At 46.9% G+C, this 27,106-nt stretch overlaps 1 protein-coding gene across 1 annotated transcript in view; it reads right to left on the bottom strand.

Moving 5' to 3' along the window:
- Window positions 1–24,741, bottom strand: part of IFT81 (intraflagellar transport 81) — a gene marked incomplete in the record, with an annotated part of 58,075 nt that extends 33,334 nt beyond the window's left edge. Inside the window, 8 exon segments of the mRNA XM_087705514.1 lie at window positions 6,389–6,469; window positions 10,350–10,460; window positions 10,762–10,827; window positions 12,279–12,368; window positions 14,382–14,562; window positions 19,372–19,475; window positions 22,407–22,558; window positions 24,678–24,741. Of these exon segments, the coding sequence (XP_087561640.1) occupies window positions 6,389–6,469; window positions 10,350–10,460; window positions 10,762–10,827; window positions 12,279–12,368; window positions 14,382–14,562; window positions 19,372–19,475; window positions 22,407–22,550 (777 nt within the window).
- Between the last annotated feature and the right edge of the window lie 2,365 nt (window positions 24,742–27,106).

Raw genomic sequence — 27,106 nt, 5'->3', positions numbered from 1 at the left:
GACTCCGAAGGCAGCTGATAACTGGCATACGGCCCTGGGCCCCCTCTCTGCCTCCGACACAGAGCCCTCCTCAGAGCCTTCCCCGGACTCCAGGACTGGCCCATCTTCCTCCCCAACCTCCTCGCTCTCCGACTCTGCTGTCAGCTTCCCTTGGGGTCCCCTCTGTGAGATTAGCCCCCCCGGGGACTGAAAGCTGTCCTAATCACCCCCCCACCCTCGGTTTGACTGAGCGTCTCCAAAGAATCTCAACTTTCCCAAGGAGGCTAGAAGAGGGGAAAAATAAAATAAAATGCACTTTAGGATGTTCTATTATCCTTCATAATCTCTTTTTTCCCCTCCCGATGTTTCTTAGTCGACGGTCTAAGGCCAGACCTGGCTGGGGGCTCCAGCTCCCTCGGGGCTGTTTCGCCAGCGGCATCGTTACTTGTGCAAAGCTGCGAGTTCGTATTCGCCCGGAGTCGGTTGCCCCCACTTCTCTTAGGAGAAAGAAAAGAGCAACCTGCCCCACCGATGGGGGGGGGGAGGCAGACTGTTTTTTTGCAAGGCTAAGGAACTTGCTCGATCCGAGGAGAGGGAGGCATAGCCGTCTCCATCCCAACTGCCTGCCGTTCGGATCGAGAGGAAGAGTGGGTCTCTCCCGAGAGTCAAGGCCCTTGCAGATTGTGTACAAAAATAGCAATAGCAATAGCAGTTAGACTTATATACCGCTTCATAGGGCTTTCAGCCCTCTCTAAGCGGTTTACAGAGTCAGCATATCGCCCCCAACAATCCGATAGATGATAGATAGATAGATAGATAGATAGATAGATAGATAGATAGATAGATAGATAGATTGCAATAGCAATAGCAATAGCAGTTAGACTTATATACCGCTTCATAGGGCTTTCAGCCCACTCTAAGCAGTTTACAGAGTCAGCATATCGCCCCCAACAACAATCCGGGTCCTCATTTCACCCACCTCGGAAGGATGGAAGGCTGAGTCAACCTTGAGCCGGTGAGATTAGAACCGCTGAACTGCAGATAGCAGTCAGCTGAAGTGGCCTGCAGTACTGCACCCTAACCACTGCGCCACCTCGGCTCTTACTACACACAATGGCACCCCAGCCAGGGAAAACTTGCCCCCGTCCCTACGTTGGAGAACCAGGACCGAATCCTGGCTAAGTGCTGGAAGAGAACTAGGAAGTTCCTTAGGTCAGCATTTCTCAAGGTTGGCACAATATACGATGGCAGAGTTGGAAGGGACCTTGGAGGTCTTCTAGTCAACCCCCTGCTCAAGCAGGAAACGCTACACCACTTCAGACAAATGGCTCTCCAATCTCTTCTTAAAGACTTCCAGTGCTGGAGCAACCTATGGAGGCAACTTCTGTTCCACTGATTAATTGTTCTCACTGTCAGGAAATTCCTCCTCCGTTCTAGGCTGTTCTCTCCTTGATTAGTTTCCACCCATTGCTTCTTGTCCTGCCCTCAGGTGCCTTGGAGAATAGCTTGACTCCCTCTTCTTTGGGGCAACCCCTGAGATATTGGAAGACTGCTATCATGTCTCCCCTGGTCCTTCTTTTCATTAAAGTAGACATATCCAGTTCCTGCAACCGTTCTTCGTAGGTTTTAGCCTCCAGTCCCCTCATCCTCTTTGTTGCTCTTCTCTGCACTCTTTAGAATAGAATAGAATAGCAGAGTTGGAAGGGACCTTGGAGGTCTTCTAGCCCAACCCCCTGCCTAGGCAGGAAACCCTATACCGTTTCAGACAAATGGCTATCCAACATCTTCTTAAAGACTTCCAGTGTTGGGGCATTCACAACTTCTGGAGGCAACTTCTGTTCCACTGATTAATTTTTCTAACTGTCAGGAAATTTCTCCTGAGTTCTAAGTTGCTTCTCTCCTTGATTAGTTTCCAACCATTGCTTCTTCTTCTACACTCAGGTGCCTTAGAGAATAGCTTGACTCCCTCTTCTTTGGGGCAGCCCCTGAGATATTGGAAGACTGCTATCATATCTCCCCTAGTTCTTTTTTCTATTAAACTAGACATACCCAGTTCCTGTAACTGTTCTTCATAGGTTTTAGCCTCCAGTCCCCTAATCCTCTTTGTTGCTCTTCTCTGAACTCTTTCCAGAGTCTCCACATCTTTTTCTACATCATGGCGATCAAAACTGGATGCAAATATTCCACGTGTGGCCTTATCAAGACCTTATAAAGCGGTATCAACCCTTCCCGTGATCTTGATTCTCTCCCTCTGTTGATGCAGCCTAGAACTGTGTTGGCTTTTTTGGTACCTTTGAGATGGTGTGAACTTCAATTCCCAGAATTCCCCAGCCAGCCAGCAATTGTACCTGGGGTTTTGTGTGTGTGTGTGTGTGTGTGTGTGTGTTGCTCCAAATGTATTACAGGCTGCTCTCTCGACCTAGGACCACAATGGAGCCCCCAAATTCCTGTCGCTAAGCGGGGACGTGTGTTCAGTGAGTTTTGCCCCATTTTGAGGACTTCCCTTGCCACCGTGGTTGAGTGAAAAACTGCAGTTTTTAAAAGTTAGTAATACGGTTGTTAAGTGAATCCAGCTGAGGCCGCAAAAAGGGGATCATGTGACCCTGGGGCAGGGCAACGGTCATAAGTATGAAGCAGTTGCCAAGTGTCTGGATATGGATCACGTGGCCATGGGGAGGCTGGCCAATTTCGTTGCATTCATTTTGGCCAATGACAATAAAGACTATTCTATGCTAGGGGAAACCTTCCAAGGAAACTCTCTTTCGACAGAGAAAAAAGGCCCTTGCTCTTTGCCCCGATTTCAAATGCAGAAGTCAGAACATTTGTTGACGATATTCGCAAAGCTCCTGTCAACCTCTTGTAAAATAAATGGGAGCTGTTGTTGATTTAGTTCGCCTTTGACATTCTTGAACCTAATTCTCCTAATCCTCGTGTTGATACCAAATAGGGACAAGCCCCAGAGATTGAAGTGGTTCTGTTGATACTATAAACACCGGTGGTTTCCAATTTTTGCCAGGGAAAGGGGAAAAAAAAAGAAGAATTCTGCAGCAGAATTGAGCCCCAACCCAAGATTTCCCAAAAAATAAAATAGTGTGATGACTCTTTATGGAGATTCTCAGTCATCCAGGTCACAGTTTCCCCAAAGGTGTTTTTTTCAAGGAGAAAAAAACTGGACCTTCAACAAAATGATTAGGGGGCTGGAGGCTAAAACATATGAAGAACAGTTGCTGGAACTGGGAATGTTTAGTTTAATGAAAAGAAGGACTAGGGGAGACATGATAGCAGTCTTCTGATATCTCAGGGGTTGCCCCAAAGAAGAGGGAGTCAAGCTATTCTCCAAAGCACCTGAGGGTAGGACAAGAAGCAATGGGTGGAAACTAATCAAGGAGAGAAGCAACTTAGAACTGAGGAGGAATTTCCTGACAGTGAGAAGAATTAATCAGTGGAACAGAAGTTGCCTCCAGAAGTTGTGAACGCCCCAACACTGGAAGTCTTTAAGAAGATGTTGGATAGCCATTTGTCTGAAGTGGTGTAGGTTTTCCTGCCTAGGGAGGGGGTTGGACTAGAAGACCTCCAAGGTCCTTTCCAACTCTGCTATTCTATTCTATTCCTATTCCATTCCATTCCTATTCCCATTCAATTTCTATTTATTTCTATTTCTATTTCTATTCTATTCTATTCATTTTCTATTCTATTCTATTCATTTTCTATTCTATTCTAATTCTATTCCTATTCCCATTCTATTTCTATTTATTTCTATTCCTATTTTATTCTATTCTATTCATTATCTATTCTATTCTATTCTATTCCTATTCCTATTCCATTCCATTCCTATTCCCATTCTATTTCTATTTATTTCTATTCCTATTCTATTCTATTCTATTCATTATCTATTCTATTCTATTCTAGTCCTATTCCTATTCCATTCCATTCCTATTCCCATTCTATTTCTATTTATTTCTATTCCTATTTATTCTATTCTATTCATTATCTATTCTATTCTATTCTAGTCCTATTCCTATTCCTATTCCATTCCATTCCTATTCCCATTCTATTTCTATTTATTTCTATTCCTATTTTATTCTATTCTATTCATTATCTATTCTATTCTATTCTAGTCTATTCCTATTCCATTCCATTCCTATTCCCATTCTATTTCTATTTATTTCTATTCCTATTCTATTCATTATCTATTCTATTCTATTCCTAGTCCTATTCCTATCCATTCCATTCCTATTCCCATTCAATTTCTATTTCTATTTTCTATTCTATTCTATTCTATTCTATCATTTCTATTCTATTCTATTCATTTTCTATTCTATTCTAATTCTATTCCTATTCCCATTCTATTTCTATTTTATATTCTATTCCTATTTTATTCTATTCTATTCATTATCTATTCTATTCTATCTAGTCCTATTCCTATTCCATTCCTATTCCCATTCTATTTCTATTTATTTCTATTCCTATTTTATCTATTCTATTCATTATCTATTCTATTCTATTCTAGTCCTATTCCTATTCCATTCCATTCCTATTCCCATTCTATTTCTATTTATTTCTATTCCTATTCTATTCATTATCTATTCTATTCTATTCTAGTCCTATTCCTATTCCATTCCATTCCTATTCCCATTCTATTTCTATTTATTTCTATTCCTATTTTATTCTATTCTATTCATTATCTATTCTATTCTATTCTATTCTAGTCCTATTCCATTCCATTCCTATTCCCATTCTATTTCTATTTATTTCTATTCCTATTCTATTCATTATCTATTCTATTCTATTCTAGTCCTATTCCTATTCCATTCCATTCCTATTCCCATTCAATTTCTATTTCTATTTATTTCTATTTCTCTTCTATTCATTTTCTCTTCTCTTCTATTCATTATCTATTCTATTCTAGTCCTATTCCATTCCTATTCCCATTCTATTTCTATTTATTTCTATTCCTATTCCTATTCATTATCTATTCTATTCTTTTCTATTCCATTCTGGTTTTTCTCTGAAGACGTTTCCCTTCTCCTCCAAGAAGCTTCTTCAGCTCTCGCTGTGCCTTCTTCCCAAACTCTGTGACCTGCTCTTAATGTTTCTGTTGTTACTGAGCTGATGAAGCTTCTTGGAGGAGAAGCGAAACGCCTTCCAAGAAAAACACCAGGAAGTCCAGTTTCCTCTTGAAGAAAGCCCTCCTCTTGAGCGTGAAGACTGCAGACTCCTCCCCCGCCCGGTTGCAAAAGGTTCAAGAGGCTAATTGGGACCTTCCCCACCTTCTCCCTCTCCGCAGCCGTGAGTTAAAACACTCCGGCTGAAATCCAGGCGACTTTAAAGTGCTTTAATCCCGAGAAGGGCCATCACTCAGAGCGCTATTCGAGCGCTGTCAACAGCTGATGTCATCGGTTCTTAGCAGGAAAAGACCTGAGCATATCTCAGTCGAGCTTACGCAGGGGGGGCTCAGCTAGGCAGGCCGGCTGGAAACCCAAGAGGGAAGGCAATATTTCAGGGCTTAAGGTTTTAAAAATAGAATAAACGGGCTGTCTTTGAGGAGATCAATTTGTTGTTGGTTTTTTTTATTTAAAAAAACAAAAAAGACCCGGGATTAATCCTTCACCCCAATAGGATTCTCCGAAAACCAGCAGAAATAGAAAGCTGTGAAATTGCACCAAACTCTGGAAATGAAAATGTAAATTCAGGGGGAAATGACAGTTCTTGCTTTTTTGTGCGGGGAGTTGTTTAAGTGCATATTTTGGGCAGAAGACCAGAAGAGCCAGAGTGGTGTGTGTGTTTGTGTGAGAGGAGAGAGAGAAAGAGAGAGAGAGAGAGAGAGAGAGAGAGAGAGGGAGGGAGGGAGAGAGGAGAGAGTGAGAAAGAAAGAGAAAGGAGAGGAGAGAGAGTGAGAGAGAAAGAGAGAAGAGAGAGAGTGAGAAAGAGAGAGAGAGAAAGAGAGCAGAGAGAGAGAAAGAGAGAGCAGAGAGAGAGAAAGGAGAGAGAGAGAGAGGAGAGAGAGGAGAGAGAGAGAGAAGGAGAGAGAGAAAGAGAGAGACAGCAGAGAGTGAGAGAAAGAGAAGAGAGTGAGAAAGAGAGAGAAAGAAAGAGCAGAGAGAGAGAGAGAGGAAGAGAGAGCAGAGAGAGAAAGGAGAGAGAGAGAGAAAGGAGAGAGAGAGTAAGAGAGAGGAGAGTGAGTGAAAGGAGAGAGTGAGAAAGAGAGGAGAGAGAGAAAGAGAGAGAGACAGAAAAAGAGAGCAGAGAGAAAGAGAGAGAGAGAAAGAAAGAAAGAGAGAGAGAGCAGGGAGAGAGTGTGAGTAAAAAGAGAGAGAGAGAGAGAGAGCAGAGAAAGAGAGAGAGAGGGCAGGGAGAGAGAGAGGAGAGAAAGTGTGAGTAAGAGGAGAGAGAGAGAGAGAGATGGAGATGGTTTTGAATCCACAGCCGCATGACGCATATCCTTGAGCTGGAGCTGAACTCGGTGCAGTCGCTGCTCTGCGTGAAAAAGCTAAAAGGGGGGGGGGGGGACAAGCACAGAGGGGAGGGGGTGTTATTCCTCCCTCCCGATCCTTTGGAAAGAAGAGAGCTTGGTGCCAAGGCAAGAGGAAACCTCTGTGAAAGAACGGCTAAATAGATGGAGGAGGCAGACAAAGGGCTCTCTGTACCCTCCCCCAGGAATCGGGGGGGGGGGCATTGAAATGGCAGGGCTGGCAAGACAAACTGTCCACCGCTTGTGCCAACTCTGCCCAGCAGCTTTTCTTTTTTGTCTCTTCTTCAAAGGGACCTGGTTAACGTTGGGTTGGCGAAGCACCAGTGGAGGAAATCTTCCGAGAGAGGCCAAGTGATTAGTCTGCCATCTCACAGGCTGGCATGGAAGGGCCCTCCTGCTCCCCAAGGCCTGGGAGGGGGAGGCAGGGAGGGAGTTAAGGGGAATAGCAAGAGCCCTTGGACTTATATACCGCTTCACAGTCCTTCCTTCCTTCCTTCCTTTCCTTCCTTCCTTCCTTCCCACTTAGCCCTTAGACTTATATACTGCTTCACAGTCCTTCCTTCCTTCCTTCCTTCCTTCCTTCCTTCCTTCCTTCCTTCCTCCCTCCCCACTTAGCACTTAGACTTATATACCGCTTCACTGTGCTTTTACAGCCCTCTCTAAGCGGTTTACAGAGTCAGCCTCTTGGCCCCCCAACAATCTGGGTCCTCATTTCACCAACCTTGGAAGGACGGAAGGCTGAGTCAGCCTTGAGCCAGTCAGAATCGAACTGCTGGCAGTTGGCAGAATTAGCCTGCAAATACTGCATTCTAAGGAAGGAAGGAAGGAAGGAGGGAGGGAGGAAGGAATACCAATAGACTTATATACAACTTCACAGTGCTTCACAGCCCTCTCTAAGCAGTTTACAGAGTCAGCCTCTTGCCCCCAACAGTCTGGCTCCTCATTTGACCCACCTCGGAAGGAGGGAAGGCTGAGTCAACCTTTGAGCAGAGTTAGTTTTCAATACTGCATTCTTACCACTGTGCACCATGGAAGGAAGGAAGGAAGGAAGGGAGGGAGGGAGGGAGGGAGGAAGGGCAATAACAGTAGCAATAGCAGTTAGACTTATATACCGCTTTACAGTGCTTTTACAGCCCTCTCTAAGCGGTTTACAGAGTCAGCCTCTTGTCCCCCAACAATCTGGGTCCTCATTTTCCCCACCTCGGAAGGACGGAAGGCTGAGTCCACCTTGAGCCTGGTGAGGTTCGAACTGCCCAAATTGCAAGCAGCCGGCAGTCGGCAGAAGTCACCGGCAGTCCTGCACTCTAGCCACTGCGCCACCGAGGCTCTGAACTCCTGAACCCCGATTTCTCCACTAATAAAGATTCTTGGGAGCTTTAGAACCAGGGGAAAAAAATAAGGGGGGGGGGGGAAATACAGGTAATCCTCGGCTTACAACCACAACGGAGCCCAACAAATTTCTGTTGCTAAGTGAAACACGGGTTGAGTTTTGTCCCATTTTGCGACCGTGCTTGCCGCACTTTGTTAAGTGAATCAGTGCAGTTGTTAAGTTATTAATATAGTTGTTAAGTGAACCTGGCTTCCCCCTATTGAGTCTGCTTGTCAGAAGGTCTCAAATGGGGAACATGTGATCCTCAGTGTTGTGGCCCGCTAGCAGAGCCGGCAGCGGAGTCTCCCCCTCCCCTTCCTCCTCCTCCTCCTCTCTGCAAACCCCACTCCCCTTCTGGCACTGATGATGTTCCCTAGTTCGGTCATGAAACGTCTGCAAGAAAACCCACCAAGCTCAGAGAGCATGAAGGACACCACAGTCCTCCTCCTCCTCCTCCCCTTCCTCCTCCTCTCCCTTCTAGCACTGATCATGTTACCTAGTTGGGTAATGAAACATCTGCAAGAAAGCAAGAAAGCTCAGAGACCACCAAGGACCCCTCCTGGCTAAGTATTTCAGATGCCAGACAGCTGTAGTCTATGCAATACGCAAACAGTTTAACACCCCCCCCCCCTACTTGGAGGATATCTGGGGGCTCTCTAGTCGGGACAGCGAGGAGGGTTGGGGAGGAACCTGGGCCAGTCCTGGAGTCTGGGGAAGGCTCTGGGGAGGGCTCTGCGTCGGAGGCAGAGAGGGGGCCAGGGCCGTCCGACAGTTATCAGCTGCCTTCAGACATCAGTGAGGCAGAAGAACAGCTGGAGCCTGTTCCCAGTGTGCGCAAGCACAGAGTGGCCAGATGAAGGGAACAGCTAAAGAACAGGGGTCGACTTGGGAGTAAGGCCACAGGTGGGCAGTGAATGGCCCCTCCCAGGGGGAATAAAAGAGGAGCAAAAGGGGAGTGGAGTTTGCAGGAGACAATCAGTTCACTTCATTGGTTCGTGACTCTCCGAGACTCCTTGCCAAGTTCTTCAGATCTCCGCCTGGCAGCTCTCCAAGCCAGATGAGGTCTGTGACCGTAAATCCTCCCTTGAAAGACTTTTCTGGAGGTGAAGGAGCAGAATCCACAGCCAATTAATCAAAGGGGTTTTTGTTGGGACCAGGAGTTGGCTCAGAACACCCAGGGCTCTGCGACCGTCATAAATGTGAGTTCCCTTGCCAAGCCTCTGAATTTTGTTCATGTGATGCTGCAACGGTGTGAAAAATGGCCCCAATTCCCTTTTTTTAGGGCCCTGGTCATTTCTGTCCCTAAATGAACCGTTGTAAGTCGAGGACTACCTGTATTGAACCGATAAGAATGCCGGCAGCGTCTCTTGGGGGCCGAGGTGGTGCAGTGGTTAAATGCAGCACTGCAGGCTACTTCAGCTGTCTGCTAGTTCGGCAGTTCAAATCTCACCGGCTCAGGGTTGACTCAGCCTTCCATCCTTCCGAGGTGGGTGAAATGAGGACCCGGATTGTTGTTGGGGGCGATATGCTGACTCTGTAAAACCGCTTAGAGAGGGCCGAAAGCCCTAGGAAGCGGTATATAAGTCTAACTACTACTACTACTGCTACTGCTACTGCTACTGCTACTGCTATTGCTATTGCAATCTATCTATCTATCTATCTATCTATCTATCTATCTATCTATCTATCTATCTATCTATCTCTATATATCTGTCTGTCTGTCTGTCTGTCTGTCTGTCTGTCTATCTATCTATCTATCTATCTATCTATCTATCTATCTATCTATCTATCTATCTGATAGTTGGGGGCAATATGCTGACTCTATAAACCGCTTAGAGAGGGCTGAAAGCCCTAGGAAGCGGTATATAAGTCTAACTACTACTACTACTGCTACTGCTATTGCTATTGCAATCAATCTATCTATCTATCTATCTATCTATCTATCTATCTATCTATCTATCTATCTATCTATCTATCTCTATATATCTGTCTGTCTGTCTGTCTGTCTGTCTGTCTATCTATCTATCTATCTATCTATCTATCTATCTATCTATCTATCTGATAGTTGGGGGCAATATGCTGACTCTGTAAAACCGCTTAGAGAGGGCTGAAAGCCCTAGGAAGCGGTATATAAGTCTAACTACTACTACTACTGCTACTGCTACTGCTATTGCTATTGCAATCTATCTATCTATCTATCTATCTATCTATCTATCTATCTATCTATCTATCTATCTCTATATATCTGTCTGTCTGTCTGTCTGTCTGTCTATCTGTCTATCTATCTATCATCTATCTCTATATGTCTGTCTATCATCTATCTATCTATCTATCTATCTATCTATCTATCTATCTATCTATCTATCTATCTATCTATCGGATAGTTGGGGACAATATGCTGACTCTGTAAACCGCTTAGAGAGGGCTGAAAGCCCTATGAAGCGGTATATAAGTCTAACTGCTATTGCTATTGCTATTGGGGGTGTGGGGTGTGACAAAACCCAAGATCTTGAATAGGAAGAACCAAACCTGGTTTTTCTGCTCTTGCTTCTGGTGGGCGAGGTTTTCCTCCCGCTCCTTCTCCACGCGGAGCTGGCGAGCCATTTCCAGCATCCGCTGATGGCTCTGCACGGTCTCCACCTAAGGGAGGAAGGGGGGACGAGCCGAGGGAGTCAGCCGAGAAAGCCATCCGAGGGATCGGGTGCCTGGCGGGTTCGCGCCATCCTTCTTCCCTGTCCTCGAGACTTGGAGGAGCTGTCGTCTCCTCCTCCGTTGTCATTGGGACTCAAGTTCTCTAGACCTCCTGGAGCCCTGCCTGGAGAAGATTGGCGCTTCCTCCTGGGAGACATCCGATGCCTCCTCCAGGCTCACAGCTTGTAAACCTTAATCCCTGTTTGCATTCCTCCCAGGCCAAGGGTAGATTCTCCCGCCACCTACTTACCCGCTTCCTCAGCCGTTCCACTCGCTTCATCAGCTGATCTTTCTCCTCTTCCATGGCGGTGATATCCTAGGAGGGACACAAGGCACAAATCAATGGCAGAAAGGAAAACATTCAGCCTGGCAAATCGGAAACTCCCACAAAGAGAATATCGGTGAATTCAGCTCAGGATTTCAATTGTGTCACTTTAAGGTGCGCTAATTAGAATTAGCCATGGTTTTCCCAGTTGCAATGGACGGCTGTGAAGGTTGGACCATAAGAGAGGCTGAATGCCAAAGAATGGAGGCCTTTGAGCTCTGGGGCTGGAGAAGAAGACTCCTGCATTGAGTCCCTTGGACTGCAAGGCCATCCAACCGGTCAGTCCTAGAGGAGATCCACCCTGGCTGCTCTTTAGAAGGCCAGATCCTGAAGAGGAAACTCAAAGACTTTGGCCACCTAAGGAGAAGGAAGAAGGACTCCCTGGAGAAGAGCCTCATGCTGGGAACGATGGAGGGCAGAAGAAGAAGAAGGGGACGGCAGAGAAGGAGGGGGCTGGATGGAGTCACTGAAGCAGCCTGTGTGAGCTTCAATGGACTCCAGAGGACGGGAGAGGACAGGAAGACCTGGAGGACAACATAGATAAGATAGATAGATAGATAGATAGATAGATAGATAGATAGATAGATAGATAGATAGATAGATAGATAGATAGATAGATAGATAGATAGATAGATAGATAGATAGATAGATAGATAGATAGATAGATAGATAGATAGATAGATAGATAGATAGAAAAAATGGACTGCAAGGCCACCCAGCTGGTCAGTCCTAGAGGAGATCCACCCTGACTGCTCTTTAGAAGGCCAGATCCAGAAGAGGAAACTCAAAGACTTTGGCCACCTAAGGAGAAGGAAGAAATACTCCCTGGAGAAGAGCCTCATGCTGGGAACGATGGAGGGTAAAAGAGGGGACGGCAGAGAAGGAGGTGGCTGGATGGAGTCACCGAAGCAGCCGGCGTGAGCTTCAATGGACTCCAGAGGATGGGAGAGGACAGGAAGGCCTGGAGGAACGTGGTCCATGGGGGTCACGATGGGTTGGACACAACTTCACAACAAGAACAACAATTAGAATCAACTCAATGTGTTCAAAGAAGGAATGAGGTCTTACATCCAACCTTGGCAATTTTAAGGCCTGTGGTCTTTAGTTCCCAGAGTTCTCCAGCCAATCATGCTAGCTGAGGAATTCTGGGAGTTGAAGTCCCCAGGTCTTAAAGTTGCCAAGGTTGGACATCCCTGCTTTACAGAATTTGCAGAGGTGAAGAAATGGCATCAGGATTTATGACTTATGAATTTTCAGGGGCTTCCGTCCTCATTCCGTCCTGACTTCAGGTAACCAAGGAGTTGTGAATAGGCTCATAAAATATTTCTGAGCTGGAGGACCGCGTAAATTTAGACCCAAGAGGCTTGGGCTGTTTTGAGAAATGTTACGTTCATTTTCAGATCTCAATCTCAAAACCTTTAGGAATCTCAACATTTTGTTACCCTTCTTATTTCCGCCGTTGAAAAGCCAGAGGTTTTGAGCTGTTCAGATTCTTTATGTAAGCTTTTGAATGCTTCCATCAGGTCTTCGTACTGTCAAAAAGAAAAATATGATATTTTTTTTTAATGCCGAAATTATAATCCATTAATTCTCAGCACAGTCATGCTTGAGTCACATCCTCGGGGGGATCCCTGATCTAACCACAGGTGAAGAAATTAATAGATGTATGTTGTCTCTTGAAATGACCCATTTTTCAGAGATCAAACCTTATGAATTAAATCCCAAACCATTTTTGTCCTGCCTTTAGAGAACAAAGCACACCAAAAAAAAACCTCAAATGCACGGATACAATTTTTGCAATTAGATGACCTAAAAACATGATTTCTAGCCTCCCCCAAAATGAAATGTACACCTTAATGCATAACTGTTATGTATTAATGTATATACCAAATATATTTTTGGGCTTGGACAACATGGAACTATGCTGATTAAGATCTGACCTAAGCGTAGTACTCAAAATTAGCAATAGCAATTAGACTTATATACCGCTTCATAGGGCTTTCAGCCCTCTCTAAGCGGTTTACAGAGACAGCATATCGCCCCCACAGTCTGGGTCCTCATTTCACCCACCTCGGAAGGATGGATGGCTGAGTCAACCCTGAGCCGGTGAGATTAGAACCGCTGAACTGCAGATAACAGTCAGCTGAAGTGGCCTGCAGTACTGCACCCTAACCACTGCGCCACCTCGGCTCTTATAAAATTATCTGCTACAAGGTCCAACCTGTCAATGGCTTCTTCGGCTTCAACCTCAATAACACTCGGGATCGATATGAACTCAAGGTCAACCGCTCCAAACTTGATTGCAGAAAATACGACTTCAGCCACAGAGTGGTCAACGCCTGGAATGCTCTATCTGACTCCCTTGTTACATCCTCAACACCCCCCACAGCTTCAACCTTAAATTGTCTACTGTGGACCTCACCCCATTCCTAAGAGGTCCGTAAAGGGGGCGTGCATAAGGGCACCAGCGTGCCTTCCGTCCCCTGTCCTACTGTCCCCATTTATTTGTATTCATTTCCTTTGTTCATGTCCGTGTTTATACTTATAGCTGCTATCTTGTATGTGTGTGACAAACTAATAAATACAAATATATCGAACCGTAGCTTAAATCTCCATCTTCCTTCCATCTTTTAGGGATCTTTCCTTGGGCCGCAAAACAGCAAGGGTACGGCTAGCTGATGAGAGTTAAATAGCTTGAGATAGATCTATACTAGTCTCCCTTCATTTATTTATCAGCACAAATGCAACACAAAAATGGTTTCCTGCCCGGAAGGCTCCTAGGGTGGAGCTGAAAGGCAAGAGGGAAGCAGTGTGCTCCCTCCCATATTTGGGCACGCCAGGTGCTTTGACATAAAACTTAATCATTTCCTTGGCTCAGCTGATAAGGGAGGAGAGCTTGTGGCTTAGAGGCTAATACAACTGCCTAACATGTAAAAACAGCCCAGGTTGGAATCCCAGTAAGGGTATGGCTGGCTGATGAGAGCTAAATAGCTTGAAATAGATCTATACTAGTCTCCCTTTATTTATCAGCACAAATGCACACACACACACACACACACACACACCATCTATCTATCTATCTATCTATCTATCAATCATCTATCTATCTATCTATCTATCTATCTATCTATCTATCTATCTATCATCTATCTATCTATATGTGCTTTGAGAGGAAAAAAACACTTAATCACTCCCCTGGCTCAGCTGATAAAAGGGAGAACTTGTGGCTTAGGTGTTAATAAAACTGCCTAACATGTAAAAACAGCCCAGGTTCGAATCCCAGTAAGGGTATGACTAGCTGATGAGAGCTAAATGGCTTGAAATAGATCTATACCAGTCTCCATTTATCAGCAAATAAATAAATATATACATTAACTACGTCTCATCTCGGCAGATGGAAAGCTATCAAGCATGACACATTTAAAGAAACCCGGAGAGGTTTATCCAGGCTCTGCCTTCGGTTTGCCGGCCTTATGCCACAGAATGGATTTTTGCGTGTGCCAGTTTTCTTGCGGGAGGGAAGAGGAATGCACGGTCCGGGCTACCTGTCTGTTGGTATCGGCCACCGTGTCGTCCTGAAGGAACTCGGTTGGCACGTCGATCTTGATCAGGAAGCGGGCCAGGTAGGCTCTCTTCTTGAGCTCCGTGGTCCTCTGGAGGAGCCAATGGAGGACCGGGTGAATGACGGGCTTGCTTCCCGTAACTAAGCCTTGACGGAAGGTGCTCCTGTGAGAACAGGGATAAAACCATTCCGAGGTTTAAAACAACGGTGGCCCGGAGGGAGAGGTTCCTTGCACAGCTATCCAAAGGATGAGGGCCAGTTAAATCAGACAGTTTTTCAACCTCAAAAGACACTGGTTGCTTGTCTGGATTCTTCATCAATCAAACCGTCTCCCAATTTTTTCTGAACTTTCCAAAGAGGCTGATGGTATTGGACCTGGGTACTTGAGAGACCGCCTTCTGCCAATTACCTCCCACAGACCCGTTAGATCTCACAGGGTCGGCCTCCTCCGGGTTCCGTCTACCAGCCAATGCCATCTGGCTATGACCCGGGGGAGGGCCTTCTCTGTTGCTGCGCCGGCCCTGTGAAACGATCTACCCGTGGAGATCCGGACCCTCACCTCTCTCCAGGCCTTCCGTAAAGCCGTCAAAACCTGGCTGTGCCGGCAGGCCTGTGGTTGATGAGTTCCCCTCCCCTCTCGACTTGTATGGCCGTATGACTCTTGTGTATTTTAATTACATGTATTGTGTTTGGGCGGCATACAAATAAATTAAATCTGAAATCTGATCATTTCTATGCTTCCGGTTTTCATCGCCAGCAGCTCTCAAAGACTGTGCCTGGGTGAAGGCCCAGCCCCTGTATCTGTTCAGACAAAGGAATTAATAGCTCCTTTTCTCAGCCCCCGTGCCTGAGAGGTTGTCTGTAAAGGCTGGCCACAGAACCAGGTGCCCGATTTAATTTAGCCCATGCTAGATGTTGTCCTCTTCAGATGACCTAAAATGGGCACCTGAGATCAAAAAGAGCCGAGGTGGCACAGTGGTTAGGGTGCAGCACTGCAGGCCACTTCAGCTGACTGTTATCTGCAGTTCAGCGGTTCTAATCTCACCGGCTCAAGGTTGACTCAGCCTTCCATCCTTCCGAGGTGGGTGAAATGAGGACCCGGATTGTTGTTGGGGGCGATATGCTGACTCTGTAAACCGCTTAGAGAGGGCTGAAAGCCCTATGAAGCGGTATATAAGTCTAACTGCTATTGCTATTGCTAAAAACAGCATTAAAAAGCACAGCAAAGAATGTTCTTCCTGCGCCAACTCCGGAAGCTCAAAACTTCCCAAGGAGCTGCTGGTTCTGTTCTACAGAGGAAGGATTGAGTCTCTCATCTGCATCTCCATCACTGTCTGGTTTGGCTCTGCAACCCAACAAGACAGGCACGGATTTCAGAGGAGAATCAGAACGGCAGAAAGAAAGAATGGCTGCCAACCTGCCTTCCGTTGAGGACCTGCGCACTGCACGAGTCAAAAAGAGGGCTGTGAAAATATCTACAGACCCCTGGCACCCTGGACATCAATTGTTTCAACTCCTACCCTCAAAACGACGCTATAGGGCACTGCACACCAGAACAACTGGACACAAGGACAGTTTTTTTCCCAAATGCCATCACTCTGCTAAACAAATAATTCCCTCAACACTGTCAAACTATTGACTAAGTCTGCATTACTATTGCTATTAGTCTTCTCATCGTTCCTCTCACCAATCTCCTCCCACTTATCACTGCAGGGCTGTGACTTTGTGGCTTGTATCCTTACAATTTATATGGATATCGATTGTTTTCTGATTGCTTATTTATACCCGGTGACTGTCATTAAGTGCTGTTCCTTGTGATTCTTGATGAATGTATCATCTTTTTATATACACCGAGAGCATCTCCCCCCCCCCTTTATTTGTATGCCGCCCTTTTCCCTGGGGGGGCTCAGGGCGGCTCACAGTTCAAAAAGGGGGGGGGGAGGACAAACAATTTCTAACATACAGACAATACATCATTATTAAAAACACAACAGTCACACAATTCGAGTGGGGTTAGAATCTTTAACCCCAGGCCAGCCGGGACAGCCAGATCTTTAGGGCGGCGCAGAAGGACTGGAGGGTGGTGAGGGTCCGGATCTCCACGGGGAGCTCGTTCCAGAGGGTCGGAGCAGCCACCGAGAAGGCTCTCCTCCGGGTAGTTGCCAGTCTACACTGGCTGGCTGATGGAATTCGGAGGAGGCCTAATCTGTGGGATCGTATCGGTCTAGTGGAGGTAATTGGCAGTAGGCGGTCTCTCAAGTACCCAGGTCCAATACCATGAAGGGCTTTGTAGGTGATAAGTAGCACCTTGAAGCGCACCCAAAATCTGCACCAAAGACAAATGCCTCGTGTGTCCAATCACATTTGGCCAATAAAGAATTCAATTCAATTCAATTCCATTCCATTCTATTCTATTCTACATACCTGGCAAATTCCCTCACACAATCAGGGCTGCAGTTCAGGGAATTAACTAAGAAGCAGCTACCGTAAGGGTTTGCCATTAATCAGCTAAATATGAACTGTCTATTTTATATCTTAAGTTCTTTGGGGGGGGGGGGGGGAGAGAGTCACTGGTACTTTGTGTTAAAGCAGCAGCGCCCTCTAGTGTTAAGCAGAATGTATATGCAGCAGCCGTTCCCATCCGGCCTTAAACGAAATAAATCCCCAAATCAATAGCGTTAGTTAGTTTCAATACAGTTTGAAATCCTGCAAGCAATTAACTAACTGAGATTAGGAATGACGTACATTGTTCAAATCTTAATAATGATGGGAAGCTGAGCTCAACGTAAAGAGTTTATTGATTTTTTATTTTATTTTATTTTATTATTTCCTTCTTTTTTCCTTTTTTTTTTTTTTTAATCTCTTAATTTTCAATGTACTTGGTTTTAATATACTCTAGACTGTGTTTGATAAAAAGCTAAGCCGGGTATGGGATCTGGGAAGTCTGAAAGGGGGGTAGGGAGGGGGGGGATCATAGGGGGGAGGGGGGGTGGAGGGAGGGGGGAAACATAGTTTCAATTTTCAAAACAACAAGAATGCACTTGTATACTGTTGCTCTTTTCCTTCCTTTTATTTTCTTTTTTTTTTCCTTTTCTTTCAATTTTAGTATAAAATACAAATCGAATATACTAATGAATAGCAGAAATACACCGAAGTGAGGAGTAGAGGGAAAGAAGAGGGAGGAGTAGAGAGGGAGTGAGAGGGGAATGGTAGGAGAGTGAGATGGAGGGAGGGGGAGAAAGGAACGTTAGAGGGGGAGAGGAAGTAGAGGAGGGGATTGCGGAAGGGGAGAAATGAAAGTTGGAGGGGGAGAAAGAAAGGGTGTATGGAGGGTTGAAGTGTTATGTTGGTTTTGTATTTTGGAATATAAGAAGAGTTGTGTTTATTGTTTCTTTAATTGCACAGTATATAAGTGATTGTATAAATTGAAAATGAAAATGAAATAAAACATATATTGAGAAAAAAAATAGCGTTAGTTTGGAAGTGGAAATCCGGCTGATTTTATTGTGACTTCTTCCCGCGTACGCTCGTAAACTTGCTGAGGTGGAAACATATAATGGAAAAACAAACTTTCTGAGATGGACACAACTGTCCCCCCCCCCCCACATCCTCACACCCAACTCCTCAGCCGGGGTCAGTCTCCAAAATTAAGATTATCTAACGAATGTTAAAGTTATCATGCGACAGGTGGCTCTAGAGCAGTGTTTCTCAACCTTGGCCACTTGAAGATGTCCGGACTTCAACTCCCAGAATTCCCCAGCAGTGGTTAGGACAGTGTTTCTCAACCTTGGCCACTTGAAGATGTCCGGACTTCAACTCCCAGAATTCCCCAGCAGTGGTTAGGACAGTGTTTCTCAACCTTGGCCACTTGAAGATGTCCGCATTCGCTGGCTGGGGAATTCTGGGAGTTGAAGTCCGGACATCTTCAAGTGGCCAAGGTTGAGAAACACTGCTCTAGAAGTTTAGATAAGTTTTGTGTAAATAGACAATGTTTTGGCATTCAACAACAGCTGAATGTTATAACAACGGTAAGTGCGTTTTGGGAAGGGGGTTGTGTTTTCCCTTTGTTTTTTTAAAAATGTTTTTAGTAATTTGTAAACTATTCGGATGTCTACGGGGATTCTCAGTCATCCAAGTAATGATTGTCCCACTCTAGAGCTGAAGAAGCTTCTTGGATAAGTGAAACATCTTCAAAGAAAAACCAGAAAGTCCAGTTACCACTTGAAAAAATAAAAAAACACCTTTGGGATAAACTATTCCAACCTGCTGGAACTCAGGCAGCAGATACAATACAATGCAATAGCAGAGTTGGAAGGGACCTTGGAGGTCTTCTAGTCCAACCCCCTGCCTAGGCAGGAAACCCTACACCGTTTCAGACAAATGGCTATCCAACATCTTCTTAAAGACTTCCAGTGTTGGGGCATTCACAACTTCTAGAGGCAACTTCTGTTCCACTGATTCATTGTTCTCACTGTCAGGAACTTTCTCCTCAGTTCTAAGTTGCTTCTCTCCTTGATTAGTTTCCACCCATTGCTTCTTGTCCTGTCCTCAGGTGCTTTGGAGAATAGCTTGACTCCCTCTTCTTTGTGGCAACCCCTGAGATATTGGAAGGCTGCTATCATGTCTCCCCTGGTCCTTCTTTTCATTAAACTAGCCATGCCCAGTTCCTGCAACCGTGTTTTAGCCTCCAGTCCCCTAATCCTCTTTCTAGAGTCTCCGCATCTTTTCTACATCCTGGCGACCAAAACTGAATGCAAATATTCCAAGTGTGGCCTTATAAAGTGGTATTAACCCTTCACGTGATCTTGATTCTATCCCTCTGTTGATGCAGCCTTGAACTGTGTTGGCATTTTTGGCAGCTGCTGCCCACGGCTGGCTCCTATTTAAATGATTGTCCACTAGGACTTGAAGATTCCAAGATATACTTTTAACACATCATGTCTATTACTACTGGTACTACTACTACTACTTACAAGTCACTGGTACCTCCTGGAGGTTTGTATTTAAGGATGCCAAGTAGGGTCAACATCCGTTTCGCTGTGTGTTCTGGCAATTCTTCTCTAATGTCAACGATGTGCTGAAAGGTTGAACCACAGTTGAGGTACAAGTGACACAATGAAGTACATTCCTGGCTGCAGCTTAAGGGGATCCAACATAATGAATGTTAACAACCCAGGGATGTCCTATGCAGCTCCAGGGGAAGGATACTGCAAAATCCCCATTCCCACCCCACTCCAGGGGAAGGATACTGCAAAATCCCCATTCCCTCCCCACTACAGGGGAAGGATACTGTAAAATCCCCATTCCCTCCCCACTCCAGGGGAAGGACACTGCAAAATCCCCATTCCCTCCCCACTCCAGGGGAAGGATACTGCAAAATCCCCATTCCCTCCCCACTCCAGGGGAAGGATACTGCAAAATCTCCATTCCCTCCCCACTCCAGGGGAAGGATACTGTAAAATCCCCATTCCTTCCCCACTCTAGGGGAAGGATACTGCAAACTCCCCATTCCAATCCCACTCCAGGGGAAGGATACTGCAAAATCCCCATTCCCTTCCTGCTCCAGGGGAAGGATACTGCAAAATCCCCATTCCAATCCCACTCCAGGGGAAGGATACTGCAAAATCCCCATTCCCTTCCCGCTCCAGGGGAAAGGATACTGCAAAATCCCCATTCCCTTCCCACTCCAGGGGAAGGATACTGCAAAATCCCCATTCCAATCCCACTCCAGGGGAAGGATACTGCAAAATCCCCATTCCCTTCCTGCTCCAGGGGAAGGATACTGCAAAATCCCCATTCCCTTCCCGCTCCAGGGGAAAGGATACTGCAAACTCCCCATTCCCTCCCCACTCCAGGGGAAGGATACTGCAAAATCCCCATTCCCTTCCTGCTCCAGGGGAAGGATACTGCAAAATCCCCATTCCCTTCCCGCTCCAGGGGAAAGGATACTGCAAAATCCCCATTCCCTTCCCACTCCAGGGGAAGGATACTGCAAAATCCCCATTCCCTTCCCGCTCCAGGGGAAAGGATACTGCAAAATCCCCATTCCCTTCCCACTCCAGGGGAAGGATACTGCAAAATACCCATTCCCTTCCCGCTCCAGGGGAAGGATACTGCAAAATCCCCATTCCAATCCCACTCCAGGGGAAGGATACTGCAAAATCCCCATTCCCTTCCCGCTCCAGGGGAAAGGATACTGCAAACTCCCCATTCCCTCCCCACTCCAGGGGAAGGATACTGCAAAATCCCCATTCCCTTCCTGCTCCAGGGGAAGGATACTGCAAAATCCCCATTCCCTTCCCGCTCCAGGGGAAAGGATACTGCAAAATCCCCATTCCCTTCCCACTCCAGGGGAAGGATACTGCAAAATCCCCATTCCCTTCCCGCTCCAGGGGAAAGGATACTGCAAAATCCCCATTCCCTTCCCACTCCAGGGGAAGGATACTGCAAAATCCCCATTCCCTCCCCACTCCAGGGGAAGGACACTGCAAAATCCCCATTCCCTCCCCACTCCAGGGGAAGGATACTGCAAAATCCCCATTCCCTCCCCACTCCAGGGGAAGGATACTGCAAAATCTCCATTCCCTCCCCACTCCAGGGGAAGGATACTGTAAAATCCCCATTCCTTCCCCACTCTAGGGGAAGGATACTGCAAACTCCCCATTCCAATCCCACTCCAGGGGAAGGATACTGCAAAATCCCCATTCCCTTCCTGCTCCAGGGGAAGGATACTGCAAAATCCCCATTCCAATCCCACTCCAGGGGAAGGATACTGCAAAATCCCCATTCCCTTCCCGCTCCAGGGGAAAGGATACTGCAAAATCCCCATTCCCTTCCCACTCCAGGGGAAGGATACTGCAAAATCCCCATTCCAATCCCACTCCAGGGGAAGGATACTGCAAAATCCCCATTCCCTTCCTGCTCCAGGGGAAGGATACTGCAAAATCCCCATTCCCTTCCCGCTCCAGGGGAAAGGATACTGCAAACTCCCCATTCCCTCCCCACTCCAGGGGAAGGATACTGCAAAATCCCCATTCCCTTCCTGCTCCAGGGGAAGGATACTGCAAAATCCCCATTCCCTTCCCGCTCCAGGGGAAAGGATACTGCAAAATCCCCATTCCCTTCCCACTCCAGGGGAAGGATACTGCAAAATCCCCATTCCCTTCCCGCTCCAGGGGAAAGGATACTGCAAAATCCCCATTCCCTTCCCACTCCAGGGGAAGGATACTGCAAAATCCCCATTCCCTTCCCGCTCCAGGGGAAGGATACTGCAAAATCCCCATTCCAATCCCACTCCAGGGGAAGGATACTGCAAAATCCCCATTCCCTTCCCGCTCCAGGGGAAAGGATACTGCAAACTCCCCATTCCCTCCCCACTCCAGGGGAAGGATACTGCAAAATCCCCATTCCCTTCCTGCTCCAGGGGAAGGATACTGCAAAATCCCCATTCCCTTCCCGCTCCAGGGGAAAGGATACTGCAAAATCCCCATTCCCTTCCCACTCCAGGGGAAGGATACTGCAAAATCCCCATTCCCTTCCCGCTCCAGGGGAAAGGATACTGCAAAATCCCCATTCCCTTCCCACTCCAGGGGAAGGATACTGCAAAATCCCCATTCCCTCCCCACTCCAGGGGAAGGATACTGCAAAATCCCCATTCCAATCCCACTCCAGGGGAAGGATACTGCAAAATCCCCATTCCCTCCACACTCCAGGGGAAGGATACTGCAAAATCTCTGTTCCCTTCCCGCTCCAGGGGAAAGGATACTGCAAAATCCCCATTCCAATCCCACTCCAGGGGAAAGGATACTGCAAAATCCCCATTCCCTTCCCGCTCCAGGGGAAAGGATACTGCAAAATCCCCATTCCCTTCCCACTCCAGGGGAAGGATACTGCAAAATCCCCATTAGCTGAGATAAGGCTAGAAAAAAACCCACGGTTGACACTTCCAGCAAATCCCTCCACAGGTTTTCCAAACAGAGATCGCCGCCTTGGTCAAAGCCTGATGTACCTTGGGGTCAATCTCGCCCAGAACATCGCTCAGCAACTGTAAGAGCTGCGTTGATTCCAGAGAGTCAAAAGTGATTAAGTTGAAATTCTTTTTGAAGGGCTCTTTGTTGAGCTTCTCAACGATGAATTTCAGTTGGTCGCTCATGATGGCGTCTAGAAGAGGGGAAAAGAGAAAGAGGCAGAAGGGTGAAGGAAGAAGACGTCGCTGCTAATATGGGGGGGTCTCTCAAAAATCCAGTCAAACAGCACAAAGGAGGGTGGTGGTGGTGGCAGGACCCTCAGAAGCCCCTGCCTCATAAATCTGGTGCTTCTTCAACCATTCCTGGCCTCAACTCTGCAGGTCTTCAGAAAATCAGTTAAGATCTAGCTCTTTCCCCAGACTTTTGGGGTTGCAAGGAGCGAATCCCCCCCCCCCCAGGATCTTTTAATCTGCTCTCCGTTTTTACAAAGTTATTTTAACCGATTGATTGATTGAATTTCTATGCCGCCCATCTCCCCCACAAGGTGACGCTGGGAGGCTTACAAATGATAGAAATAAGCGAAAAATTAATTCAATTGAATTAAATGTGGATTAAACATTAATTAAAGCTGCCCAAAGACTCTTAAAGGTAAAGGTTCCCCTTGCGCATCTGTGCTAGTCGTTCCCGACTCTAGGGGGCGGTGCTCATCTCCGTTTCAAAGCCGAAGAGCCAGCGCTGTCTCTGTGGTCATGTGGCCGGCATGACTCAACGCCGAAGGCGCACGGAACGCTCTTCCCTTCCCACCAAAGGTGGTTCCTATTTTTCTACTTGCATTTTTTACCTGCTTTCGAACTGCTCGGTTGGCAGAAGCTGGGACAAGTCACGGGAGCTCATTCCGTTACGTGGTGCTAGGGATTCAAACCGCCAAACTGCCAGCCTTTCTGATCGACAAGCTCAGCGTCTTAGCCCCTGAGCCACCACATCCCTAAAGACTCTTTAAACAGGCCATTTCGATGCAGAAACCTATTTTTTCTTTCTCCTCTCTTCCTCGTACGCCATCTGGATTCCCCGTTGTCCATAGTGGGTGTGGCCATATCCACAAAGGAAGGATGCTAATTTGAGGAGGGGGGGTTCTCTTGCTTGAGCAGGGGGTTGGACTAGATGACCTCCAAGGCCCCTTCCAGCCCTCTTGATGCAATTTAATCATTCTTTTTTTTTAGAAAAGAATGAGCAGGGGGTTGGACTAGATGACCTCCAAGGCCCCTTCCAGCCCTCTTGATGCAATTTACTCATTCTTTTTTTTTAGAAAAGAATGAGCAGGGGGTTGGACTAGATGACCTCCAAGGCACCTCCCAACCCTCTTGATGCAATTTACTCATTCTTTTTTTTTTAGAAAAGAATGAGCAGGGGGTTGGACTAGATGACCTCCAAGGCCCCTTCCAGCCCTCTTGATGCAATTTACTCATTCTTTTTTTTTTAGAAAAGAATGAGCAGGGGGTTGGACTAGATGACCTCCAAGGCACCTCCCAACCCTCTTAATGCTATTTACTCATTCTTTTTTTTTTTTAGAAAAGAATGAGCAGGGGGTTGGACTAGATGACCTCCAAGGCACCTCCCAACCCTCTTAATGCTATTTATTTATTTATTCATTCTTTTTTTTTAATTTTTTTTTTAATCCACCCACCTCACTTATAAGGTTCATCCACAGCCTGGCTGGGCTTATTAGGGCACCTTTGGGGGGGCTGCAACCCCCCCCCCCGTCGTCATCCCCATTTGCAGGGAAGTTTCCCTCCCCTCCCTCTAATTGTGGATTGGGGAGGGGGTTTCTTTCAATTACTCTACTGACATAGTTGCCAGCCTAAAAATGAGGGGTTTGGGGGGGGGATTCAGACCCAGAAAAGGGGGCCCAACTGGCTTCTTGCAGTGCTTCCCAAACTGGACCCCTGCAAGAGGGATGGACTACAAGGCCCAGAATTGCCCAGCCAGCTGAGGGGGGGGGGATTCTGGGAGTTGTAGTCCACCCCTCTTGCAGTTGGGAACCGACTTATTTGGGTGAATCCCCCCTCCCTCCTCAGGAAAATAAAAGGACAATTTTCCTTTTCTGCCCCCCACATTTGGGCCCGAGACCCCCACGGTCCTTCCTGGGCTCCCCCCCCCCCACATCCAACTGCATCCTCAGCTCCCTCCCATTCAGGCTAAAAGGAAGCGGGGGGGACCCCCTCAGTGCCCCCCAATTTTTAAGCAGGCCCGCAAAGACCTCTCCCCCCCCCACCCGGCTTCCCGCCTCCCTTCCCCTCGCGCCCCTTCCCCACCTCGGGAAAAGCGCCGGGCCGGCTAGGCCTTTAGCGACGGGTTGCTAGGCGACGGGAGCCCCCAGTTCCGCCCACGTGACCAATATGGCGGCGGGGAGGGAGGGAGGGAGGGAAGAAAGGAAGGAGGCGCGGCTTTTAAGGCACGGCCCCCTTTCTGGCGATGACGTAGAAGAAGGGCGGGGCAAGGCGGCGCGCTCTCGGGAAAAGGAGGGGGTGAAAAGAAAAAGAGGCGACTCGACTGCGCCTGCGCGATGCGAGGCCGCGGGAAAAAAAAGTAGAGAGTGGAATTAAAACTTTTAAAGAAATTTTCTTGGAAATGAAGAAGAAAAAGAGGGTTCGCGAGGAGTCGAGGATGGCCTCGCGGCCGAATGAACTGGGCCTGCCCACCCCCACCCCCTCTGCCCTGGCTCTCAGGAAGGTTTGGGACTACAAAACCCAGCCTCCACAGCCTGCTGGTTTGGGGAGTTGCATTGGAATGGGTCGCCTCTGGGAAGGGCTGCTGCTCCCCAAGGATGGAGATGACCGGATGCATAGATGATTTGCAAAAAAAAATAATAATAAAAAAGACTGCTTGGATAATAACCCAGGGATGGGAGACCATGAGGAAATCCTTGCAAATGAGAAAGGGGAAGAAGGAAGGAAGGAAGGAGGGAGGAAAGGAGGGAGATTAAGAGAAAAGGAAGGAGGAGGGAAAGAGGAAGGGAAGGAGGGAAGGTATGTGAGAAGGAGGGGGGGACCGAGGGAGGGAAAGGAGGGGGAAGGAAAGGAGGAAAGGAGAAAAGAAAGGAGGGAAGGCAGGGGAGAAGGAAGTAAGGGGGGGAGGGAAGAAAAGGGTATGGAAAAGAAAGAAATGAGGGAAGAGAAGAGGGAGGGAAGGAATAAGATACCTAACCTTTGATGTTTATAATGATTTGATAGTATGGGAATATCTCGAAATGTAGTTGGATTGTTTTTTACAAGTTATGGATGTTGTATTTTCTTTTTACCAATAAAATCTTTTTTAAAAAATTAAAAAAAAAAAGAGAAAGGGGAAGAGCCGCCACGTGGCTGCCAAGGAAACCGTCTGAAGCCCCCTGGGGTTTTGCTCAGACACAAGAGAGATGGGAGGGGGCACAAGACCAGATATCTTTGGTTACCTGAAGACCCAACAAGCTAGAAATTGGGTTACGGGGTGCGTGATTTGGGATTTCACCTTGGAAAGCCTCTCCTAAAATTAGGGATCAGGAAACCTCAGTGAAACTCATGAGCATTTTCCAAATGGAATTGGGTAGAAAGAATATAGCAATAGCAGTTAGACTTATATACCGCTTCATAGGCCTTTCAGGCCTCTCTAAGCGGTTTACAGAGTCAGCATATCGCCCCCAACAACAATCCGGGTCCTCATTTTACCCACCTCGGAAGGATGGAAGGCTGAGTCAACCCTGAGCCGGTGAGATTTGAACCGCTGACCTGCTGATCTAGCAGTAGCCTGCAGTGCTGCATTTAACCACTGCGCCACCTTGGCTCAGAAACCCCCTCTGATCTGGATGCACACATCTGATTTGCAAAGCATTCAAAAGACTTTTAACTGAAATTGGAGAAATGCATTGCCAACTTCAACGAGACAGTGCAGAATAAAAGGTTTGTCTCTCTCCGTGTGTAAGTAATGTTGGAAGAAATGTCCTTCTGGGTTCGGCTCCAAGTGGGGAAAAAGACACTGGAGACACGGAGGCTGCTTGGAAAGATGGTTTATTGGTGGACGGGGCCACATGGCTTGAGCCCCGAACAGAAAAGGGGATCAGATGCTTCAACGTTGGTGGAGAAGAAGAGAAGGGCTGAAGGAGGGGCTTGCTAAGCTTTTTATACCCTGTTTAGTCCCACCTCTCTGTTTCCTGTTCCTGTGTAAGAAATGCATTCTGATTGGTTGTCAGACTCCCATGCAGGGGCTACTCTCTAGGCCAGTGTTTCTCAACCTTGGCAACTTGAAGATGACTGGACTTCAACTCCCAGAATCCCCCAGCCAGCGAATGCTGGCTGGGGAATTCTGGGAGTTGAAGTCCAGACATCTTCAAGTTGCCAAGGTTGAGAAACACTGCTCTAGGCTGTTTTGAATACAGGTATGAGTTCTCAGATGCCATGTGGAGAGTTGAGTAATATCCCTTCCCCCTATAGCTGCAGTGGGGAAGTCTTTATTATGTAAAGTGGGCCAGCCTGGCCTTCTCAATGGCCTATTGACAAAGTGGGGATGGGCAGGAAGCTACAGGCAACTATTCTGTCTTTTAAAGCATGTTTCTTTCTTTTCACATCCAGAGAAATATTCTGCCTTTTCAATATTTCCTAGGATATTTCATTTTTCTGGGAGAGGGCTGGATGATAACTTCCCACCGTAAGTAAGTAAGTAAGTAGGGATGTCCAATCTGGGCACATTTAAGCCCTGTGGACTTCAACTC

This window comes from Thamnophis sirtalis, unplaced genomic scaffold (assembly GCF_051295495.1).
Source record: "Thamnophis sirtalis isolate CommonGarterSnake01/CBP01778 unplaced genomic scaffold, rThaSir2_p1.2 scaffold_2, whole genome shotgun sequence".
In the NCBI taxonomy this organism is placed as follows: domain Eukaryota; kingdom Metazoa; phylum Chordata; class Lepidosauria; order Squamata; family Natricidae; genus Thamnophis; species Thamnophis sirtalis.
This window is presented reverse-complemented; position numbering and strand designations above follow the sequence as displayed.